Raw genomic sequence first — 22,956 nt, 5'->3', positions numbered from 1 at the left:
ATTAAGTGTTTGCCCTTCCTTGTCAAGAAGTGCAAGCACTAGTGGAGATTATGCAAGTAGCAGCAGATCCATATTTGAGAAAGATAGAAATATTGAAGAAGGAATTGCCTTGCTTGTAAGGAGAGAACCAGATGGTAAGAAAATCTTTAAATGTTGGACTTCTAATGAATTTATTCATTATGCTTCTAAGTTTCCTAAGAGAGTAAAGATATATAAGAAGAATTTCAAGTCTAGAAGGCCTAGAGATTGTTTGTATGCAAATTAAGATGATGAATTTTATGAGAGAGTTCAGAGTGAAAGTTATGATGAGTTAGGATTTTTAGCTATAAAAGTCACACAAGAGAAAGCTCTAGTTTCTCAGGTTGAGAAGAAAGTTGATTGGATCATAGATAGTGGTTGTTCACATCATATGACTGGTGACATGAATAAATTATTTAAGTTTAATAGTCACAATGGAGGAATTTTTAGAGTTGGTAACAATGTGGCTCGCCATATCAAGGGAATATGATCTATTACACTTGATGGAAAAACTAACACAGATGATGTTTAATTTGTTGATGGATTAAAGCACAACCTATTGAGTGTTGAAATTTTGGTTGATAAGGGATATTAGTTACAATTTATAGAAAAGACATGCATCATTAAGGACAAAGATAGTAAGTTGATTGACACTGGAACAAGATCAAGAGGTAATGTTTGTTAGCTAAACCCTACATAGATGACATGTTTGGTTGAAAAAGTTAATAGCAATTGGTTGTGGCATAGAAGGTTTTTTCATATAAATTTTAATAATATTGTGAAGGCAAGTAGTACATTTTCTATTAGAGATATTTTAAAAAATTATTAAGCCTACTAATGTTGTGTACAAGGGATGTGTTATGGCTAAACAAAAGAAAAGCTCCTTTCCTAGCAAGAAGTTTAGTACAACATCTAAATTGGAGATTGTTCATACAAATCTTAATGGTCCCACTAAGATAAGAGGATTATATGGTGAAAGGTACTTCATGATTATTGTTGATGACTTTACTAGGATGATGTGCGTAGCGTTCCTTAAAGAAAAGTTTGAAGCATTTAAGAAGTTTAAGTTATTTAAGAATAGAGTTGAGAATAAGTCTGGATTGAAGATTAAATGTTTAAGATCTTATAGAGGTGGATAATTTACCTTGAATGAGTTTAACACTTTCTATGAAGTGAATGGAATTAAGAGGCAACTTTCAACTCCAAAGACTCATGGGTAGAATGGAATTGATGAGAGAAGAAATAGGTCTATAATAGAACTAGCTAGAGCTATAGTGTTTGAAAATGATGTATCAAAGACATTTTCAAGAGAAGCAGACAATACAGTAGTGTATAAAATGAATAAAGTGCAGATAAAAAAATGTACGAACAAGACACCTTATGAACTATGGTTTGGACATGCACCATCAGTGAAATATTTCAGAATTTTTGGAAATAAATGCAATATTAAGAGAGACGGTGACATTTGTAAATTTGATGCAAAAAGTGATGAAGGTATGCTCCTTGGTTATTCATTGAAAAACAAATCTTATATATGTTTTAATCAAAGGACTAAGACTATTATTGAAAATGAAAATGTGAAAGTGGATTAGAAGTTTGAAGTTAAAGAGAGAATGCTTGATTGTAATTATAATGACAAAAAAGTTAATCTTAAGCCTATTCAAGAAAATGTTGAAAATTTCTTTGAGACTAACAATGATTTGTAGAATGACATTCAAATTGTGGAACAAAGAGAAGAACCAAGATCTAAACCTAGAGAAGAAGTAAGAATTGAGTTAGTGACACTTACCAAATGGGAATTTGAGAAAGAATCACCCTCCTAATCAGATTATTAGAAGTAGAGAAAAAGGAATTATGAAAAGAAATAGAGTTCATGAAGAATTATGTTTGATATCTCAAGTTGAACCAAAGAGTGAAGATGAAGCATGCAAGAATGATCATTGGATTAAAGCAATGAAGGAATAACTAGATCAAATTGTGAAGAATGAGACATGGGAATTAGTTCCTAGACCTAAAAACAAGAATGTTATAGGAACTAAGTGGGTTTTCAAAAACAAGATGAATGAAAAAGGTGAGGTTGTGAGAAATAAAGAAAGGTTGGTATGTAAAGGATATTCATTGCAAGAAGGTATAGACTATGAAGAGATATTTGCACATGTTGCAAGAGTTGAAGTAATGAGAATGTTCTTGGCTTATGTAGCAAGTAAGAAATTCAAAGTGTATTAGATGGATGTGAAGTCAACATTTCTGAATGGAGAACTTGAAGAAGAAGTCTACATTGAGAAGCTTGAAGGGTTTCCTTTGATAGAAGGAGACATGGTATGAAAGTTGAAGAAGTGTTGTATGGAATTACACAAGCACCTAGAACTTGGTACACAAGGTTGGAAAGGTATTTGGAAAAATTGGGATTTGCTAAAGGTATTGTAGATAGTAACTTGTATTTGAAAGAAATTAAAGATGACTTGTTTATTATTGTGATATTTGTGGATGACATACTATTTGGACGTACTGATGAAGCAAGTGACAAATTTTCTAATAAAACGAAGAATGAATTTGAGATGAGTATAATTGGTGAGATGAAATATTTGTTAGGTTTACATATTGTGTCGAACAATGATGATATTTTCCTATTACAAACTAAGCATTTGAAAGACTTGTTGAAAATATTGGCTTGGAAAGTTGTGATCTTGTTGATACACCCATGACAATTGATCACAAGTTATCTAGAAAAGATGAGACACCTACAGTTAAGTAGAAAAAGTAAAGATCCATGATTGAGGTTTTCAATATCCAACTCACACAAAACTACATATAGAAAATGCAATTGGTATAGTAGAAATATTTCAATTAGACCCTAAGGAACTATACAATGCAAGAGTAAAAATAATATTCAGATATTTGAAGGGTACACCTAATTTTGGCTTATTGTATGACAGATCAAATGACTTTACTCTACGTGCATATACTGATGCGGATTGGGTAGGCAATATGGATGATAAAAAGAGTACAAGCAGTGGATCATTTTTTCTTGGAGGAAGATTGGTTTCTTAGTTAAGCAAGAAACAATATTGTATTTCACAAAGTACAACAAAAGAAGAGTATGTATCAACAACAAATAATTGTAATTGAATCACGTGGATGAAACAGATGCTAAAGAATATTGGGATAGAGTTTTTAGAACTTGTTATCATGCATTATAATGACACAAGTACAATGAGTATGTCTAAGAATCATGTGTTACATTCTAAGACCAAGCATATCTATTAAGTATCATGTTATGAGAGAGAAAGTTGCTGAGAAAGAAATCAGATTAAATTATGTTAATGCAAAGGAGTAGATTGCAATTATTTTTACAAATCCTTTGCCTAAGGATACATTTGAGGATTTGTCAGGTATGCTTGGGGTTGTGCCCCTACCTACTTCCAAGTAGATGATGCAAAGATTGCATCAGTCTTGTGGTACATAACACTATTGTTTATCTAGACTAAATATTGATGCTTCCTATATGGGGGTGTATCTATGGTTGAGTAGAGTTACTAAGGACTATTGGTAGCTGGTATGAAACAATGTCTTTGGAAACTTAAGCTAGTTAAAGAATTTGACCAGTAGATTGACATAATGATTCCTTTTTCATTGATGTCAATGGGGGAGAGATTGCATGAAAAACATCTGCTATGAATGAGGGAGAGTTTGTGATGGGGGAGAGTTGTACTAAAGAAAGATAAAGCACATTGAGTATATCAATGGGGGGAGAAGTGTGAACAACTGATGTCATCCATATAAGCACGAGGAAGCACATAGGAAGAGTTGTTCTTGTGAGCTTCAACTTTGATTGATGAAGAGGATTTGAAAAGATGAGAGAAACATAAGATTTGGATTTGGTATTCTTCAAACTTAGATGTTTTTCATTTATGTTGTCATCAATGCCAAAGGGGGAGATTGTTAGCATGAATGTTGATGATATTCCTTGGGGGAGTATCCTAAGTATTGATAGAATATTCAGGGAGTTTGACATGTTACATTCATGACTATGTTTGTCATTGATGTCAACATAGTATTATTTCTATAAAGACTGATAGAGTAATATACAAAGAATAAGGTCATACAGACTATGTATCAATGATGAGGTCAATAATAGTTGAGGATATGTTCTACAATATGTCTTGATGCTGTGGACAAGTGTGCGTGAAGTAAGTCAAAGACATGTGGAAGTTATTCATGATTTACAAAAGATAGCATGCACACAGAGTACTTGAGAAGTGGTTTCTGGTAATCAGATTGTATCTCCTAACAGAGATAGAATTGTGTTGAGAGAAGTTAGATAGTGATAGTAGACATCCGAACAAGGAATATGGAAAGAATGAAATAAAAAAGTTTATTGAGATGTTTCTCTACCTCTAGATGTTTTCTCTAGTAAGATCAATAGAGATATTATGGGAAAATTTCAATCTTCCATAGATAAATACACAAGTAAAACAAATCAAATGTCTTCTCAAGTATGATTTTTGGGTTGCATCCACTCAAAAAATTATGTGGGTATGTTTATTTCCTTTATACCAATCAAGACACCTAGGGATAATGTTCATTGGAATTCCTCCTCTTGGATGAGTGAAAGTTAACTTTGATGTGGCTAACAAAATTCCCTATATGACTAGGTGTGGGAGAGTGCTCACATATGATAATTGAAGGTTTATTTTAGTGTTACACTCCCCTTGGGATTTTATACTAACCACCTATCTAAATCAACTACTTCCTCCCATGGATTGAGATTGGCTAAACTCATTAATGTTAATATGGTTAATGAACAGATCTAATATATGATTTATCTCAAGAAAGGAAAACCTTTCCATCTATTGAACAATGATGACATTTCTTGAGTTGACATTTCTTTCCATCATTATGAGGAGAGTTATTAACTTTTAGATATCATTAATGTTTATTTGCTATAGTGTCCTACATGATTTTAGAGTGCTTTGCAAAATATTTTGGCATGTCTCCATTTTTTACACCAGTCTCTACATCATTTATATAACTATGGAAAAAGATAGGTGAATGATTGAACCTTTCATCTATGGGGAAACTAAAAAATTATGCCATAATATGGAAAATTATGAAGTAAGGTAGCCTTATCACTTTTATTTAAAAACTATGTGGGTTTGATCACAATGTAGCCATGAAAGTCGCCAAGGGCTTGAAGGAAGTATATATTTCCTTATTTGGTGAGGACTTTGAAATAGATGAAAAACTTGTGGTGAAGGTTACCTATTTGTCCATGGAAAGTGTAAAATTTATAGGGGCATTCAAAACTTTCACCTATGATGTTCAAGATGTTCCCTAAAGGTGACAAGGGAAGAAGAAACTAATGAAAACCACCTAGAGTAGCTATGGAATGGGTAAGATTAAATTTTTTGTGTGCTTTATACTAACTATTAATATGAAATACATTACCCTAGATGATCGATATACTAAGGCTTTTGAGCATCCTTTTATTTTTTTGAACCATTTTAGGCATAAAGTGCAAATTTCCCATTTCCTTTTCATTTGCAAAATTCCATTAATGGCAACATTGAGGAGCATATGAAAATAAGAAAAGCTTGATCGTTCATGAGGGTTTTATATAATTTATCTTTGGATATATAAAGCTACAACCCTCTCCTTTCTCTGTGGCCCTTGAAGGTTCCAATGAGATGGACATTGAGGAAGAGTTTAGGAGTCTTTTCTTTGATGAGGAGGATTGTGGTACTAAATTGTATAGGTCAAACTTTGAGCTGAAGAAAGAAAAAAAGAAAGCCCATTATTTCAAAAAGGTTGGAAAATTCCCCATTTCTATGACTAATTTTGGCTCAGGGTCATCCCACTCTACTATGCTTGATAAATCTATACCTATCATCAATAAGATTAAGAGAACCCCTTTTATTAGGAATCTCAATGTGGAATCCCCTCATCCCAATTTGGATAGAAAAAGTTTGGGTGATGTTCTTGCCATAACTCATGAGTTAGTGGTTGGCTATTTTAGAGTGTAGAAATTTATTTTTAATGAAATTAGGAGATCAATATAAATATCTATGTTGTTAACACAAAACAAGATAGCTACAATGTTGAAGAGTGGAGTGTAGAAGAAAGAAAATCTATTGTTGATTCTATGCAAAAAAAAAAAGTTAATGACTTCAAGAATGATTTTAACAATAGGATTATAAATTTGGTAAAGAAATTCAAGAAGGATTATGATGGAAGACTTAAACATCTAGAAAATAAGTTTTGAAGAAAATAAACGAAAAATCTCATATACCTTATTACCTACAACCACAAAGTGGTTAAGACATTGCTAAAAGTATCAATACATCGGTTGGGAAACTTGAAGGTCCCTAGCACAGGGGAGTGGTGGTTGATGTAGATTCCATTTAGAAGGTGCATGAAGATAATATTGTTATCTCTGAAAGGAGTAGAGTCAACTTGAAGAAGAAAGCCACAAACCAAGACATTCAATATCTGAAAAATATAGCTCTCAATATGACTTAGTTGGAAGTAGAGGCATCAAAGACACTCAAGAATTTGAACTAGGTTTCCTTTTCTCTCTTGTTTTATTAGTGGTTTTTTTGTTGACTTTTAGTTGCTAGCTTTAATGTGACCATCTTTGTAAGCAATAGTTTGTAAAAAAGGTTTCGAGTCCCTTCAAAATATGCTTGTTCCTTAATAAAAAAACACTTCAAATTGCTGCACCAAAATGGATCTAGATCTTCTTATTCATTCTATGATATTGCGTAATTGAGATATGCTATCTTTAATCATTCAAATGAGTTTTTTTTAGGCTTGAACTAGGAGAACATGTCCTACAACACATTGACAAACCTCCAAATATACTTTTAATTATCTCATCTCAAATAGTAGAAATCTAAATGCCAATCAAATAAACTCCAATTCATTTCCATGAATACACAATATTTTGCAAACACATAGATTTTGGAAACATGCCAAACACAAAAGAATAATGATTTAATACTATTGTAAATCATTTTTGTAGGATAATAACACTTCCATGACATATATCTATGACCATAATCTATAGATTGAACCTCTTAAAATAAAGACATAAAATTTAAATCCTAAAATAATACACAAACAATAATCTCACTTATTCAAAATTTAAAATTGTATCATATATGATTGAAGGCGCCTTCTTCTTTATGCCTAAAGTAGCCACAATGCTTCAAGTGAAGGAAAATTGATACATCAACTTCTTTCCTTTGTACTTATTTTTGTGTACTATGTAAATTACTTCCTAGTCAGGGGGATGATATATTTCTCTACATCTTCTAAATGCTTTTGGGATATATGTAATTATCAAATAGTGATGTAGTTTTTAGGTTCTCTTACCAAATCTTTACTATCTGATGTTTGGAGGCACTGATTTTGGGGACTCTTAATTTTTCCTAATTACAGCGATCCTTCACTTCTAACTTTTTTCTATTGATGGGGTCATGAATGAAGTTTTTTTCCTGATTCTTTTCTCTCGGAGCTCCTTATCTTAGAACCCTGGTAGAAATTGTAAAAAAAATTATAAATATAATATATAAATTGGCTATGCCACCTTTTGAAAAAAAAAAAAAAAATTAATTTTTAAAAACTATGTCAATCATAATATTTATATTAAAATACTTTATATATACATGTCAAATTTAATGCTAAAAATACTATACCTTATACATACATACATACATATATATATTTTAAATTCTTTTGTTATTATAAATCTATTAAAATTATATTTAGTATTATAATTAAGCAAGTACTTTGCACTATAAGAATTTGTTTAGAACTAAATTAATCATACAACTTATACAAATACATAATTCAATTACACTTTCTAACATTAATCTTTTAACTTTTAAAAATACATAATTCAATTACACTTTCTAATAATTAATCTTTTAACTTTAAAAAATGATTGAATGAGAAAAAATATGAATACAACCACTTGTAGATTTTTTAATCAAAATATAACAAAATTTAGTTCAAGCAACGTTGTAGAAGTTAAAATAAAAATTAAATATTTATAGATAAAAAAATATAATAGTTATAAAAAAATGAGTTAATTATAATGATAAAATTTAATATTATCTTTATATTTCATTCATACTTTAATATTTTATTAATATTGTTTCATGAAACTTTTAATAAATTTATTAAATTTTTTTTAAAAAAATTACCATTTTTGAAAATACATATATTTAAATATTTAAAAAATAACAATTTTTAATATATAAATACTTATAATTTAAAATAATTTGTAACTTAATTTCTAATTTATGAAGTTACTCTTAAAAATACATATATTTAAATATTTAAAAAATAACAAATTTTAATATAAAAATACTTGTAATTTAAAATAATTTGTAACTTAATTTCTAATTTATGAAGTTACTATTATAACTTAAAACTTAGTGTTTTTTTAGTGTATTAATTATTAGAAGTTATTTAATATGTTAATTCCTCCATGGGCAATACTTATGCATTCATATTAGTGCTAATATGACATTAACTTGACCAATCAAATCAAAGAATTTAAAAGTTTATATGGAATTTACAATGTGTATCTATTTTTCATTTTTCCTTATTTTATAAATGACATTTTGTGCTCATTCTATTGGTCCATACTATTTTTGGTAGGGAGAAAAATCAAATTTCCTTAACAAAAACTCACATATTTTTTCCAACAACAGTGATGTCATGCATTAATGATAGCTTTATCTTTTTCACAATTGTGACAAATTGATTAGAGTTCCCAAAAAGTAATTATTTTATCTTCCACCTCACTACCTAAGACATAAATGCATCTCTAATCAACAATAATAACTAAATTTTACAAAAGATTGTAAATATATCACTCTATTATTTTGTAACATCTTGTGAGTTTAAGTTTATTTAAAATCTTACTTAAAAACTAATTATCATATCATTTTAGAATACATTTATTTAATTTTTTCTTCATACTAATTTAAAATTATTTTATTCGAATTTTAAAATTAATTTTTTATTCTAAATTATAATTAAATTGATAAATAACAAAAATATATTTTTAAGAATATAATTATTTGATAAATTTTTACTAAAAATATTTATAAATTTTGTTACAAAAAAAATAAATAAATTTAGTTTTTAATGTTTTATATTTTCTATTTTAAATATATTTATTAGTTTTACATTGTCCCTTACTTTTGTCAATTGTAAAATGCTAACTTTTTTCATATGATGTTTAACTAGCTATTTTTTCCAATCTTGTTTTAATTCATTTTTGCATTTAAAAATTTGTAAAACTAATATTGTTCTTCAAACTTACTAACTCTTTTGTTAGTTTGGATGAAGTAGTCAACAATTTATTTTTTAAAATTTAGTATTTGAATTTATATTGGAAAAGGTAGAAACAAATACTTCATTGATTTAACTCAATTTTATAATTGTTATTTAAATATTTATTAAAATAACATAATCCATTTTTTTATATTTTAAATTCTCTTCCAACTATCTCTTTTTAGTATCCCTGTAATAACATGTCATTCTCTCTCTTTTAAATCTCTTCACATCCTTCGTATCCTTTATTTCTATCTATAAATGTCTATTATCATTATCTTTCTTTTCAATCTGTCTTCATATATACAAATCTCTATTTTCCTTCTTTTCCAACTATTACGACGAATATATCTCTTTTAACTCTCTCTTCGTATATATTACTCTCTAATTTCCTTCTTTCCTAACTATTGACAGGAACTTTGATGCAATGCGTCTCTTGTTTAATATGTTTCATATTTTGATATATGTGTGCCTAAAATATGGACCTTGAATATTGCTTCCTAAAAATCCATTCTCTAGAAATAATTTAAATGATTTTCAAATTTATAAATTTAACATATGAGTATTAGAAAAATTTAAAAGTAAAAAATAAAAATAAAAATACTTGTATTTGATTGGTTGAAATGGAAAATATTAATGACTTGATACAAGTGATTGCTACTGCAAATAAAATAAGATTGTAATAGTCTCATGTTATTGATGGTTGAACATAAGGTTTGTAAACAATCTTTAATATATATAAAAAAATCTAGAAAAAAATATAAGATAGATTTGTTTTTGGCAAACCATATCTTTTTTATGAACAAAAATGAATGAAGACTACGGGCTAAACATTAAGTAGTTAGGGGACATTTGACTTCACATTCATACATATTTGTATCATGGCATTTATCCATTAGAAATATTAATGGTAAAAATATTACAATATTACACTAGAGACTTTCATCTATTTTTTTCCACTTTTTTTCAAATAATCTTCATATCAATTGTTTGAATTTAAATTCTCACAATTTGTTTCAACTTTGAAATAAAAGAAATGTTATGGCCCATTTGACAATGGGAATTAGACTGGAATAGACATATGCAAATTCCTAAAACTTTGAATTCTTTGTTTGGGTACACCAAATCAGAATTGAGAAGAGGAATATGTATTCCAATTTTGGCTCAAAAATGACCATTTGCAATTCCGTTGTGGAATTGGAATACATATTCCTATTCCAATTTTACTATTTCATATTTGATGAAAATTTGAAGTCCATTCAGTCGATGAAATCAAATTTGGAGTCATTTCTTGATGCACTTCACATCCAACTAATGACAAATCTTTGTTACCGAACCACCATATGTAGTTATAGTCAAAAGACAATAATGGAGGGTTCATTAACACAACACTGTGTTGATCTTTTTTCATTTATTGTATTTGTATACCAAGTTTTGGATGAACTTCATCAATTGCAACCTTTTGCACCAAGCTTAGATAAAAGGAAGCCCCACAGTGGTGAAGAACATATTGATGTTATTCATTGGATCAACACATGTGATTTAGATGATTCAGACTTGAATGAGAAGGAATCCAATGGATTCACAATAAAAATGAGAGAGGATACATAAGACACTTCAGCATGTCGTATTTCCCCACATGATGCAACATTTTTCATCGTACACATTGATTTCTTCAAAAAACCACCACGAAAATCACCGAATAGACAATAATCAAAATAAATGCAAAGTCAAAGGAAGCCCCATAGTGCTGAAGAACATATTGATGTTGTTCATTGGATCAACAATGTGATTTAGATAATTCAGACTTGAATGAGAAGGAATCCAATGGATTCACAATAAAAATGAGAGATGATACATAAGATACATTTGTGTGTCTTATTTCCCCACATGATGCAACATTTTCCATCGTACACATTGATTTCTTCAAAAAACCACCATGAAAATCACTGAATAGACAATAATCAAAATGAATGCAAAGTCCTTTTGGAAAGAGCGACATACATTGTTTCTGTAGTCAAGTCTTGAATCGTGTCAAACACTATTGAATACTGAGCAAACATTCAAAATATTGCCATTAGAAGCTTTCCTCTAGAAATGCTTGAAAAAGACAATAGATCAATAGTTGCTAGCAAAAAGCTCAGATTGGGCAAAAATTGTAGGTGTCTTATGACTAAGAAGCCTGTGGACAGAGACTCATTAGTAATTACCAAATCAATTTAAGAACAATCAATTAATGTTTTTCTTAAAATAAATAAATTTAAATTTCAACTGTAGTTCCAATTTTAACTTTGTAAAACCAAACATAGAATAGGAATACAGTCCTATTTTCTATTCTAGAATAACAAACTTAGTATAACAAATCCCTATTCCTCTATTCTTATTCTGGAGCCAAACAAACCTTTAGCTTATAATTCATATGCATAAAATACAACTAAGAACAAAATGATGATAAAAAAAAAGCATAAAGTATTTATCAACTACACAAAAAATTATACCGATGAAAACATAAAGTAGGGAAGAGATCTAGTAACCCTCCATATTCCAATGACCTAGCTCATAAAAAGTGATTGAACTTTTAAAATCAAAGAGCTCGGTATGTGTTGGAAAATTGAAAGATCAACTTTAAGCTTACTCACCAGAATATTTAGTGGACCCTCCTTTTTTTTTTGGTCCCATAGACCTTTGGTCTCGCGAACATTAGTAAAACTCATTTCATTTTCATTTTCACTAACAAAATCCACAAATTTGGATGAAGGAATTAGAAATTCCAGGTCCCCGAAGTTAGCCTCTTCCATCTTTAAAATAAAAAACACTGTTCCATATGATATCATGCTAAGTGAAATGGGGCCTACTCCTATCGAAGCACTTGCTATGGTTTGCCTTTTAAACTATCTAAAAAGAATTGAAAAAATGGAAGAGGATAGATGGCTTAAAGTTGTCTTTAGTGATACACTATGTAAGCAAAAAAGGACATGGATGCAACAAAACATCAAATGGATGAGTAAATAGAATATTTAATTCAATATGTGCCCCACAAACAATAAAAAAATAAAGGTTTTTGTTATGAAGAAATTCTACAAGAGAAATTAGGGAAGTGAGATTGGGAGGAAGAAAATATATTATATAAATGAGTTCAACCCCACTTGTGATCAACTCCAAAAAGCGTACATAGAAGCCAACATTTCTTGGAGGGCTAAAATTCTTATTGCTTAGTTGAGAACCAACTCTCACCAACTTCGTTCTGAGACCGAGCGTTGGAAGAGGCCAAAGGAGGCTTGAGAAGAGAGAATTTGCAGATTCTGCAATTGTAGGAAAGTGGAAATTGAACAACACTCTATTTTAGAATGTGAGGCCTACAAGGACATCATAGATAAATTTGAAGATACTATATGTAACAGTTCTTGGCATAACCTATTCAACGAAGAGTACATTGAGCAATTGGGTGGGCTCATCATCATCCTACACAAGAAACGAACATAACTACTCAAGTCTGCTTAAGTTGTCTTGTTGTTCCATAGGGTATTTTTAGCTTCATGGATGATAAATTTTTATCTATCTATTTATCTTACTTATGCAGATTCACAACAAAAGAGACAGGCTGGAGAAATCTCATCAGACCAACTAGGTGTTTTATTTGGGTCCCATAGACTTATGGCCTCGTAGATGTCATTAAAAATCTTTTATTCATTCATTCGTCTCTTTTTTAAGTTTTCCAATGCATTACATATCAAAAGAAGGTTGCACTCGAACGCTAAGTTGATTCTCCGATTCAACTGCCACTACTGTGAAAGAAACATTGACAGTGGAAAGCCTCAAAGATTTTCCCCGAGCAAGAGAGGCATCGCAGTCTACTTAGTGTTTGCTTCCACATTTGAATCAGAGCACAAATGGAAGAAGAAGAAGGAATGATAGGACCGGGGCCTCCCCTTCCTCCTCCTGCGAAGACCAAGCGCCCTCTCCAGTTCGAGCAGGCTTATCTTGATTCTCTTCCCTCTGCACAGATGTCAGTTAGTTTTGCCCTGTTTTTACATTTTGAATTGGCTTTGATATAATTAAACCCGCTTTTTCGGGTCTGTTAAAATGGCGCCTTTTGATTTCTGAATATTTTTATACAAAAAACTTTCATTTCTCTTTGCCTTTTTAGCTCGGACGAAACCTGTTAAATAAAAACTATTGTCCTAAGTTCGATTTGGCGGTAAATTTGACCGAACTCAATTCCGAAAATCCTCAGCTTTAGTCACAGGTCTCTCGATTTTCGAACTTTCTGTTTGTCTTTCTGAACTACATTCTTAAGCTTTTAAACTTAGGTCACAGTCTTGATGCTTTTTTGATTGACGAATTCCCAGTGCGCGGTGTTTGATTCCATGACCAAGGGGCATCTCTAGCGTGCGGTTCATCCTTGGCTGTCATGCGATATCGATATATTTGAGTTTCTTGTGGCTAGAGTGAAAGGAATTTGATGTATGTGTTTATGTCTGGAGATAAGCAGTTATTAAAAAACTATGCACAATCTTTACTTTGGGGATGCCATGTGTAAATGGTTCCGTTGACTTGACCTGTGTTGGAAATCGACTGAGCTTTTGGCTGCACAGCTTATGGCGATATAGTCTATTATATCGGCCACTAGCATAAACCTTGCATTGTAGCATATAGAGTTCGTAGCACGACCTCACGTTAGGTGTTAGTGGGTAACCCTCTTGAGATTGTGGAGGAGTACAAATATTTGGGCATAGATTTTCATAACAAACTCAATTGGGATACATGCAGATAAAAAAGGATTCAAGAGAGTTGGAAGGCATTATATTCTTTACAAAACAGGTGCAGGAACACAAAATTATGGGATTGGATGACCATGAAAACTCTTTTTGATTTGCTGGTCACTCCGGTTATTCTATGTCTGAACAGAAATGGCGACAGGTAGAAAGAATTCAAAAACACTTCATCACATGCAATCTTAAAGTCAAGACCACGGTGCTGTATGAGATCTTATTAGCGGAGGTGAGTTCCTTTCTGTTAGAAGCCATCACATTGGTTCGGATGCTAAGCTATTTAAAGAAAACCCAAGATCTAGAAACATATCGCTGGCCCAAGCTAGTCATAGAGGAAAAACTTGTCAGACGGAAAAGCACATGGATGAAGCAAAATGACAAATGGATGTGAAAATGGGATATCAACATCCATTCTTGCTCGGATAACATAAACATAATAAAGAAGTTTGTCATGGAAAAATTTTACAATATTTTATGGACAAGGCACATAGGGTGGAAAAAATCTTATTACATTAAAGAATTTAACTCCACTTCTGGTCATGATGAAAAGGCCTATATAAGAGCACCTATTAAACGGAAAACAAAAATGCTGATGGCACAACTCAGAACTAGTTCACACCAGCTGCGATGTGAAATTGGTAGATGGCAAGTTTCAAAGGAAGAGTAGGTAGACATAACGTGTTTATTCTGTAATATGAGAGCAATAGAGACAGAGCAACACTTTGTCAAGGATTGCATGGCATATAGTGACATCAGATCTAGTTATATAGAGATATTGCAGAACAAGGACTTCAACTACTTATTCGAGGAAGATCAAGTGAAGAGAACAACAGCTCTGATTATCAAACTTCAGAGAAGGAGAGACAAATTAACCAAAACTTTGCAGCTAGATTAGTTCCGCTACTGCCTTTGGGGGGGTGATCGTGTGGGTCCCATAGGCTACTTTAGCCTCGTGGACGTCATTAAAATCTATCATATCATATTAGTGGACAAATAATTCAATTGATTTCGATGCAACAAAGCCAAATTCTAAACTCTGCCTAGCTAGGGAAAATGTATGAGTTTCACATGTGACAGGTGATAAAATTATTAATTGTAGATTTATTTTGAGTAAGAACAGAGGTTACATTGCACATAAATTTGGCTTTCTTTTTAAAAATTGTAAATGCTGATATTCTTTCTTTTAGTAATATATAAATAACTCAAACAATGCATAGGATGCATAAAATAAAGATTTTAGAGTACAGAAATTAGATCTGGGGGTTGGAGGAGGGGAGTCTGTTGGCTAGAGTTAAGTAGAAGGGGCCACCTTGGCCTAGCTTTGAGTTTTTCAATCAATTCTATTTTTGTTTTTCAATTGGAGAGTGAGACTTATGTGTAATTCAGAATACTGCACGGGACAGGGAGTGCAAAGTTTGTGGGTATTTGGAACATTACCAGACCTGTCAACAATACTTGAGTAGTGTCTCTCAGTTTCCATGGTTGGTGGGCTTGTGTTTTCTATCTTGATAGTCACCACATCAGGGAACTATATTCCTTTCACCATAATTTATTCTCATGTTTGTTTAGTTTGGCCCAGTGTTCCACAAGGATGCGTCCCCAGGGAAAAAACAAACTTGTGTCCCGTGTAGGGGGATTTCAAGACTTGGGGTCCTGGGGGAACATCCCCCCACTGCATCACCACTTCTGCCACCTCCACCACCTCTTAAGGAGACACTGCCTGGTCGCTTGTCATATGGCACACGTTGACTGCCATCTCTAACTTCTTGAAAACTAGTTTGCCTTTTATGGGCACTCACATTATGTTATATCAGCCCCCACTTCTGCTCTACCACCGTCCCCTCACCGTCCCCAAATTTAGGCTTTTGGTCCCTCAGTCTTCTAAACCCGTCCATGTTCTTCCATCCTCCCTTCAGGAAACTCTGTGGAACTATGGTTTGACTTGCCGTCTTATTTGTCTGTTTTGGAGCATTAGATTTCTCTCTAGTAGAACCAGTTGATACATGTTCTTGTTTGACTTCTCATGTTATTCTTGACAATCCTTTTTAACATTCAATCTTATACAGAACATTGAACAATCTCTGCAATTTCTCTGTGCTGTCTTTTAGTTTCTCAAACCATAGGGTTTTACAGTTGTCATTTGGTAGGCTTAACTCATCACTATTTGACAACTGAGGGACAGAATGATCTTTTTGACTATGTGTTAACTATAGGGACAACATTGTTGGATTCTTCTTTGTGTATGTCTTCATAACCAGAACTTTTTAGAACAAGCATGTCCAGCAGTTAATTTATCTTAAGCTTGTTTTTTCAATGCAAACTTCTTTTGTAACCTAAACAAAACTTGCATCTAAAATCTGAAATTTGTAAATTTGAGCTAGACATTGGAATTCCTAATCAGTTCGAATCCCTAACAGTAAGCTGTATTTTGGCTGGTAAAACTCTGATGTAAAATCTGAAAATTGTAGCTCTGCTACAATAAGTTTGTCAACTATATGGTACAAATGTAAAGCCTGAAAGAGTAAAATCAAAATTTTTAACTCCAATTGTAGAAATAGAGACAGAAAATTTGGATGCTCAAACAGATCTAAAAATTCCAAGATTTGTTTTCCAATAGTTAAATGGATACCAGTATGGCGGTAGCTCCCTTTCATTAAACGGTAAAAATATTACGTCATTTGTAATTGTGCAGGAAATATCATATTCATGCACCAAAGCCCTAGATGCATGACATCTCTTCATCAGGCAGTACATCAGTGTTAGATATCTAGAACACATTGAGAGGGGTAAAATTGTCATACTTCTTACAATGCTTGAAGGACCAAGCATTCTTCATCTTCCCTTTCTTTCCTTTCCTGTTTAGATCAAATACTATTCCTAGAAAACCGGTAACTTCTCCAATCTAACCGGTAACTTCTCCAATCTATATCTCATGTAAAGCAGTAGATACATTGGGTCACTTGTGTTCAATCACCAGCTTGCTTTCTGTCTCTCTTGCCCATTCTTTTTGTTAATGTTTTGGTAGCAGGAGGCATCATGTGTACTTGTGATGGGCATGTTATCTCCTTTATTGATGATTCTATAGCTCTCAAGCTTGCTCAGTTCACATATGCTGAGCTGAACTGTGTTATCTTTCCTTGTTTTGTTTGCTGATGTTGCTGGACATTCAATCTCTCTCAGCTTCCTTCATTGATACTGCAGTGGGTTTTTGCCTTGTGTTTATGGCTCAACAACGGCTGTAGTATTGTTGCCAACTCTTATGCCTTCGTGTTCTTCCTTTCTTTGTGGAGGTCACTATGCATGTTGCATTGACTTTGTTGAAGACGTACCGTCTCTCTTTGGTAATTGTCACCATTGATTATATTAAAGCTTGGAATGTTAGCATCGGTTGGGAATATGATCACCTTGGTCTCTTGTGTTTTACTGAAAACGCTCGATGGAATTTATTGTTTAATTGTTCCGGAAATTCAAAAGCTCAATTTCAATAAAGTTTGTGTGGCTGTTGATATATGCAGTTCCTTATGTGTAACTGTTGTCAGCTTCTTTATGCAATAGGTGTTGCCTTTTGAGTTACTTTTGACATAGACAATTGGTGCGGCATCTAGCATCTGTTGATTATTCAGTGTGTCATGATTATTCTAGCCTAAGAGTGAGATTTAAGTGTATGTATGTGAAAGACAGTGAATTCGGCGACTATGAGTCATTATCATATCTACAATAATGAGCACTGTGTTTGATACAGATTATTTTGTGAATGATCTGTGCATGATCTATGCATGATCATTTTAGTTTGTATATCATTTCTTTGTCTTTAGTATTTGTGAGATATATAATGTTTAGTATGTGTTGTAAATGCTAAACAGGTGTTGTTTGAACTATTAAAGTCATACTCTTGATTGTCCGATTAGGTTATCTTCTCATTAAGCTTGAGAACATTGTAGTCAGATTTTGTGCGTTCAATAAAGGATCGATTTTTGGGTTTTCATCCTCAAGTGGAGGGTTTTCCCAGGATAAATAAATGTGCAATTTGTTTTTGTGTGTTTTTGAGCTTCAGAATATTGCTGCAATATTTTAATGCCAGTGTTGATTATATAAAGTCACCCAAATCAGAATAGAATAAAATATAAGTTGCCAAACAAACTCAGGTCAAATGGAATGCCAAAAATAATCAAACTGCACTTATGTTAATCATAAAAACCTCCCAGACTGATTACACAAGCTTTGATTCAAACTTTTTTGTAAATATGTCACTGATGAAACCTCTGACTATACCTAACAAGATGGAAGGTTTGATGCTCTGATATCAATGTAATATCCGTAACCGGAAATTTGCCCAAATCTCATACAAAAGATCTTTGAACTTTTAAAACAAATAATTTTATGCAAAGCATTTTGGATTTCACCAGCACCATCACATTAAATAGCCAGATAAAAAGAAGTCTCAAATTATTATTACAATATTTCTCCAGCCGAAATACATTTTCAGCAATAACATTTCATTGAAGCTCTTTAGTAAGACGACTAAGGAATCCAATCTTAGTTACAAAAAATACAGCAGGATTGGATACAAAAAATATGAACCTGAAGCACAATGTGAAACACTTGCACCATGTCTCCTACTCACAATGGGTTTCCATCTACTGTCCAAAATCGAGGGTTTCTGTCCTCTCACCCGCTAAAAGTTGAAGCTTTTGAAAACTCCCCAAGAGAGAGTGAAATCCAAATTCATAAAACTAGAATGCTGAAATGAGCTCCCTCTTCTTTTAAACACAAATTGGTGTCCCTCCGCATTATTATGGAAGTAATTGGTAAATACTTGCATATTATTAACAGAGACCAGACGGTCAATTTATACAAAAGAATGAGACGATGTTTCCTTAAGAAATGATCGTAAAGAATAGAAACATTCTATTCTAGAGAAAGCAAAACACGAAAGCAAACTAAAGTTAATTAGATATTTACAATAGATAACCATTAACTAATAATAGACGACTTATCTATTATTGTAATACCCTCCTTTAATAGTTAATCTATCTAGAACACCAAGCTGTCCTTTGATTTGACAAACTTATTAGGTTCAAGACGCTTGGTGAGAATGTCTGCAGTCTGATTTGTGGTAGGAACATACTGCAAATCTATAGTCCCGTCTTCAACCAGTTGTCGTATGTAATGACAGTGAACATCCACATGCTTGGTTCGTTCATGGAAGACTGGATTTCATGCTAACTTGATAACGCCTTTGTTATCAACAAACAGAGTAGTCGGTCCTGCTGGTGACATCTGCATATCCCCAACATTCGACGAAGCCAAACAACTTCACATCCTGCCTTAACAGTCCCTTTGTATTCGGGCTCGGTAGAAGAGAGAGAAACTGCTTGCTGCTTCTTATTGGTCCATGTGATTGCATCGGATCCCAAACTGAACACATATCCAGATGTTGACTTTTTATCATCAACAAAGCCTGCCCAATCTGAATCTGTGAACCCACTTAGTTTAGGATTAGAACTTCGAGAGTACAGAAGTCCATAATTTGAAGTGCCCTTCACATAACGAAGAACATGCTTTGCTGTCATCCAATGTTCAGCCTTAGGAGCTGTCATAAAGCATGAAATATGGCTGACTGGGAAGCTGATATCAGGTCTAGTAGCAGAGAGGTAGATGGGGCTGCCTACTAGTTGCTTGTATGTAGTATCATCAACGGAAGGAGAGTCAAACTTCGCTGATAACTTGAGACCTTTCTCCATCGGTGTAGATGCAGGTTTGCAATCCTGCATATGGAATTTGTCTAACAGGGCCTTGGCATATTTGGATTGAGAGATGAATATACCAGAAGATTGTTGCCAAACTTCAACACCTAGGCAATAATGCATGAGCCCAAGGTCAGTCATATCAAAAGATTGGCATAAATTCTGTTTGATTCCCTGAATCAAAGATGCCGAACTGCTAGTGATGATCAGATCATCCACATAAATAACCAGAAGGATGATGTCACTGTCAGTAGTCTTGATGTACAAATTTGAGTCTGAAGAACTCCTCTCGAAGCCTTGATCACTGAGGTACTTATCAATTTTTATGTACCATGCCTGAGGGGCCTGCTTCAAGCCATAGAGAGCTTTTACCAATTTGAGAACTTGATGGTCTTTACCGACAACCTTGAAACTAGGAGGCTGCGTCATGTAGACCTCTTCATGGAGATCACCATTCAGGAAAGCACTCTTGACGTCCATCTGATGGACCTTCCAGCTAAACTATACTGCCATGGCTAGGACTAATCTGATGGTGCTCATCTTTGCAGTAGGAGCAAAGGTCTCCTCATAATCAATGCCCTGACGCTGAGAAAAACCATTCGCCACTAAACGAACTTTGTACTTATCCAAAGTACCATCCGATTTGTATTTGATTTTATAGACCCATTTGTAGCCAATGGGTTTCTTCCCTGGTGGATGTTCAGAAAGGAGCTAGGTGTTGTTCTTTAGTAGGCTCTGGTGTTCAGATGTCATGGCCTATTCCCACTCTGGAATGCCTTTAGCCTCGGAATATGTTTGAGGTTCAAACACACTATGAATGTTGGCCATGAGAGCAAAGTTAATAGACTCTGTAGGTTTGCTCTTTTTTCGAGCAGTTCTTCCATTAGTGAGCTCATCATCACGAAGATCAACAAGTGTCTTAGCTCATCACTTAGGCCAGAGAGGAGAACGACAAACATTAGTATCAGGAGATGCTTGGTGATTAGGTTCCTCATCAGAAGAATTGGGATCAAACTTAGGTGAAGCATCTATAAATCAAGGTGATCCTGGAGGAGAAGTTGGAGTTGTCTGTACAGGTATCACTAGAATAACTTGTTGCAGGAGCTATTGGAGCCCTCCCATTAGGTGGACCTAATGGAAGCCGAACTTCCAAATCATGAGCCATCATAGGCTGGTCTGCTGGATCAAGAACAGGAGAAACAGGCATGAATGGTCTTCGCCACTCATCAAAGACTACACTTCGACTGTAGATGAGACGAGATGTCTCAACATCGATCAGGCGGTAGGCTTTGTGAAGACTGCTATATCCAGTAAGCATGAGTTTTTGACTCGTGGCATCTAGCTTGGTGCATGATGCATCAGGGATCCAAACAAAAGCAAGGGAGCCAAAAACCTTCAGGTGACTTATTCTGGGATTGCGACTTGACTAGGTCTCTTCCGGAGTTTTACCTTTGACTGCCACTGTGGGTAACTGGTTCAACAAATAAACTGCAGTGTTAACTGCTTTTGCCCAAAACTGCTTCGGAACATGTTTGTGTTCAAGCATAGATCAAGCCATCTCAGTGATTGTCCTATTCCGACGTTCAACTACACTGTTCTGTTGTGGCGTGTGGGGTGTGGTTAACTGGTGTTTGATGCCATGTGTATCTAAGAAGCTAGAGAAAGCATTAGAACAAAATTCCCCCCCATTGTCTGATCTAAGAGTAATAATAGATTTTCCAGACTCTTTTTCAACTAAAGGTTTAAAATTCTGAAATACAAGAAATGCATCTGATTTCTTTTTAAGGAAACACACCCACATTTTTCTACTGAAATCATCAACAAACAACAAAAAATACCTGGACCCAAGAACAAAAGGAGTGGCCATAGGGCCGCAGATATCGGCATGAAAAAGTTGAAGTACCTAAGAAGCTTGCCATGGATCGCCACCGGTGAAAGGTGTGTGATGTTGCTTCCCAGCCTGGCATGCGTCACAAACTCCAAGTTGTTGAATCTGAATCTCTGGCAATCCAAGAACAAGCTCATCCCGAGCAAGCTGTGAGAGATAATGTACATTTAAGTGCCCATACTGTTGATGCCAAAGTGTGCTGACAGAAGATCATCGAGCAGCCATAGCTAAGTCCTGAGAATCACCAAAATCAGTAAGTCTGAAAAGACCATGATCCTCAAAACCCACTGCAACAATAGACTTAGTTGCCCGATTAGTGATGGTGCACTGACGTGAACTGAAGGTGACTGCCAAGTGTGGAGAATGACACAACAATTGACTGACTGAGAGTAGATTTAGTTCCATCACTGGAATGTAGTACACATCAAGGAATACGAGATTCCTCCCAATAGACTGAATTTGAATGTTGCCTTTACTGACAATCGTGTACTCTTCTCCGCCACCAAAAATAACAGAGTCTGAATAAGGTTGGTAGTTAGTATACTGGTCTCTGCGGTGAGTGAAATGTCGAGAAGCACTTGGATCAATGTACAGGGCAGACGACTTCACACGATCTACAGGTCTTTTAGCCATGAAGGCGTAAAAGGCAGATTTTGCCTGCTTAGTGTGCTCTGCACTATGCGCTTTGGGTTGCGAACATGATTGCTTAGGCTGTGCAGCTAAGCATTTTTGACATTCGACCTTCATGTGTCCATACTTGTGTTAGTAGTTGCATTGAAATTTCTTCTTTCAAGAACCATCTGATGCTGGAGCAGAAGACTTTTGCTGAGATGGCTGTGAAACTTGCCTTTATCCTTCTGAAAGGATTTCCCAGCAAAGGCTTGCTCTGTGGAGGTGGAATTGGAGCTGCTACCGAACAGTTGTTTCCACCAATCTTGCTGAAGCAGCAGTGTGCGAAGATCAGTGAGCTTCAAATCAACACCAGAAGATGTGATGTTGAGAGTCTCGATAAAATGCTCATAGGATTTTGGTAAACTTTGAAGAGTGATAACCACGATATCCTCTTCCTCCATCTTGTAACCAATGGCAAGTAACTGATCACGGATTTCCTGAATTCGATTCAGGTGTGCTTGGAGCGAGGTGCGCTCATCCATGACAATAGAAAACAAAGTTTTTTCAGAAA

At 33.9% G+C, this 22,956-nt stretch overlaps 1 protein-coding gene across 1 annotated transcript in view; it reads left to right on the top strand.

Annotated features, from left to right (window-relative positions):
* Positions 1-13,068: 13,068 nt before the first annotated feature.
* Positions 13,069-22,956, top strand: part of CYP71 (cyclophilin71) — a 234,559-nt gene continuing 224,671 nt past the window's right edge. Inside the window, exon 1 of the mRNA XM_089799754.1 lies at positions 13,069-13,372. Coding sequence (XP_089655880.1) covers positions 13,257-13,372 — 116 coding nt within the window. The 5' untranslated portion in view covers positions 13,069-13,256. The remainder of the gene's footprint in view (positions 13,373-22,956) is intronic.

The sequence above is a fragment of the Cupressus sempervirens genome, chromosome 9, assembly GCF_028749045.1.
Source record: "Cupressus sempervirens isolate cs-2001-9-10 chromosome 9, ASM2874904v1, whole genome shotgun sequence".
Taxonomy (NCBI): Eukaryota; Viridiplantae; Streptophyta; class Pinopsida; order Cupressales; family Cupressaceae; genus Cupressus; species Cupressus sempervirens.
The sequence above is the reverse complement of the archived record's forward strand: the minus strand, read 5'-3'. Positions and strand labels throughout refer to the sequence as shown.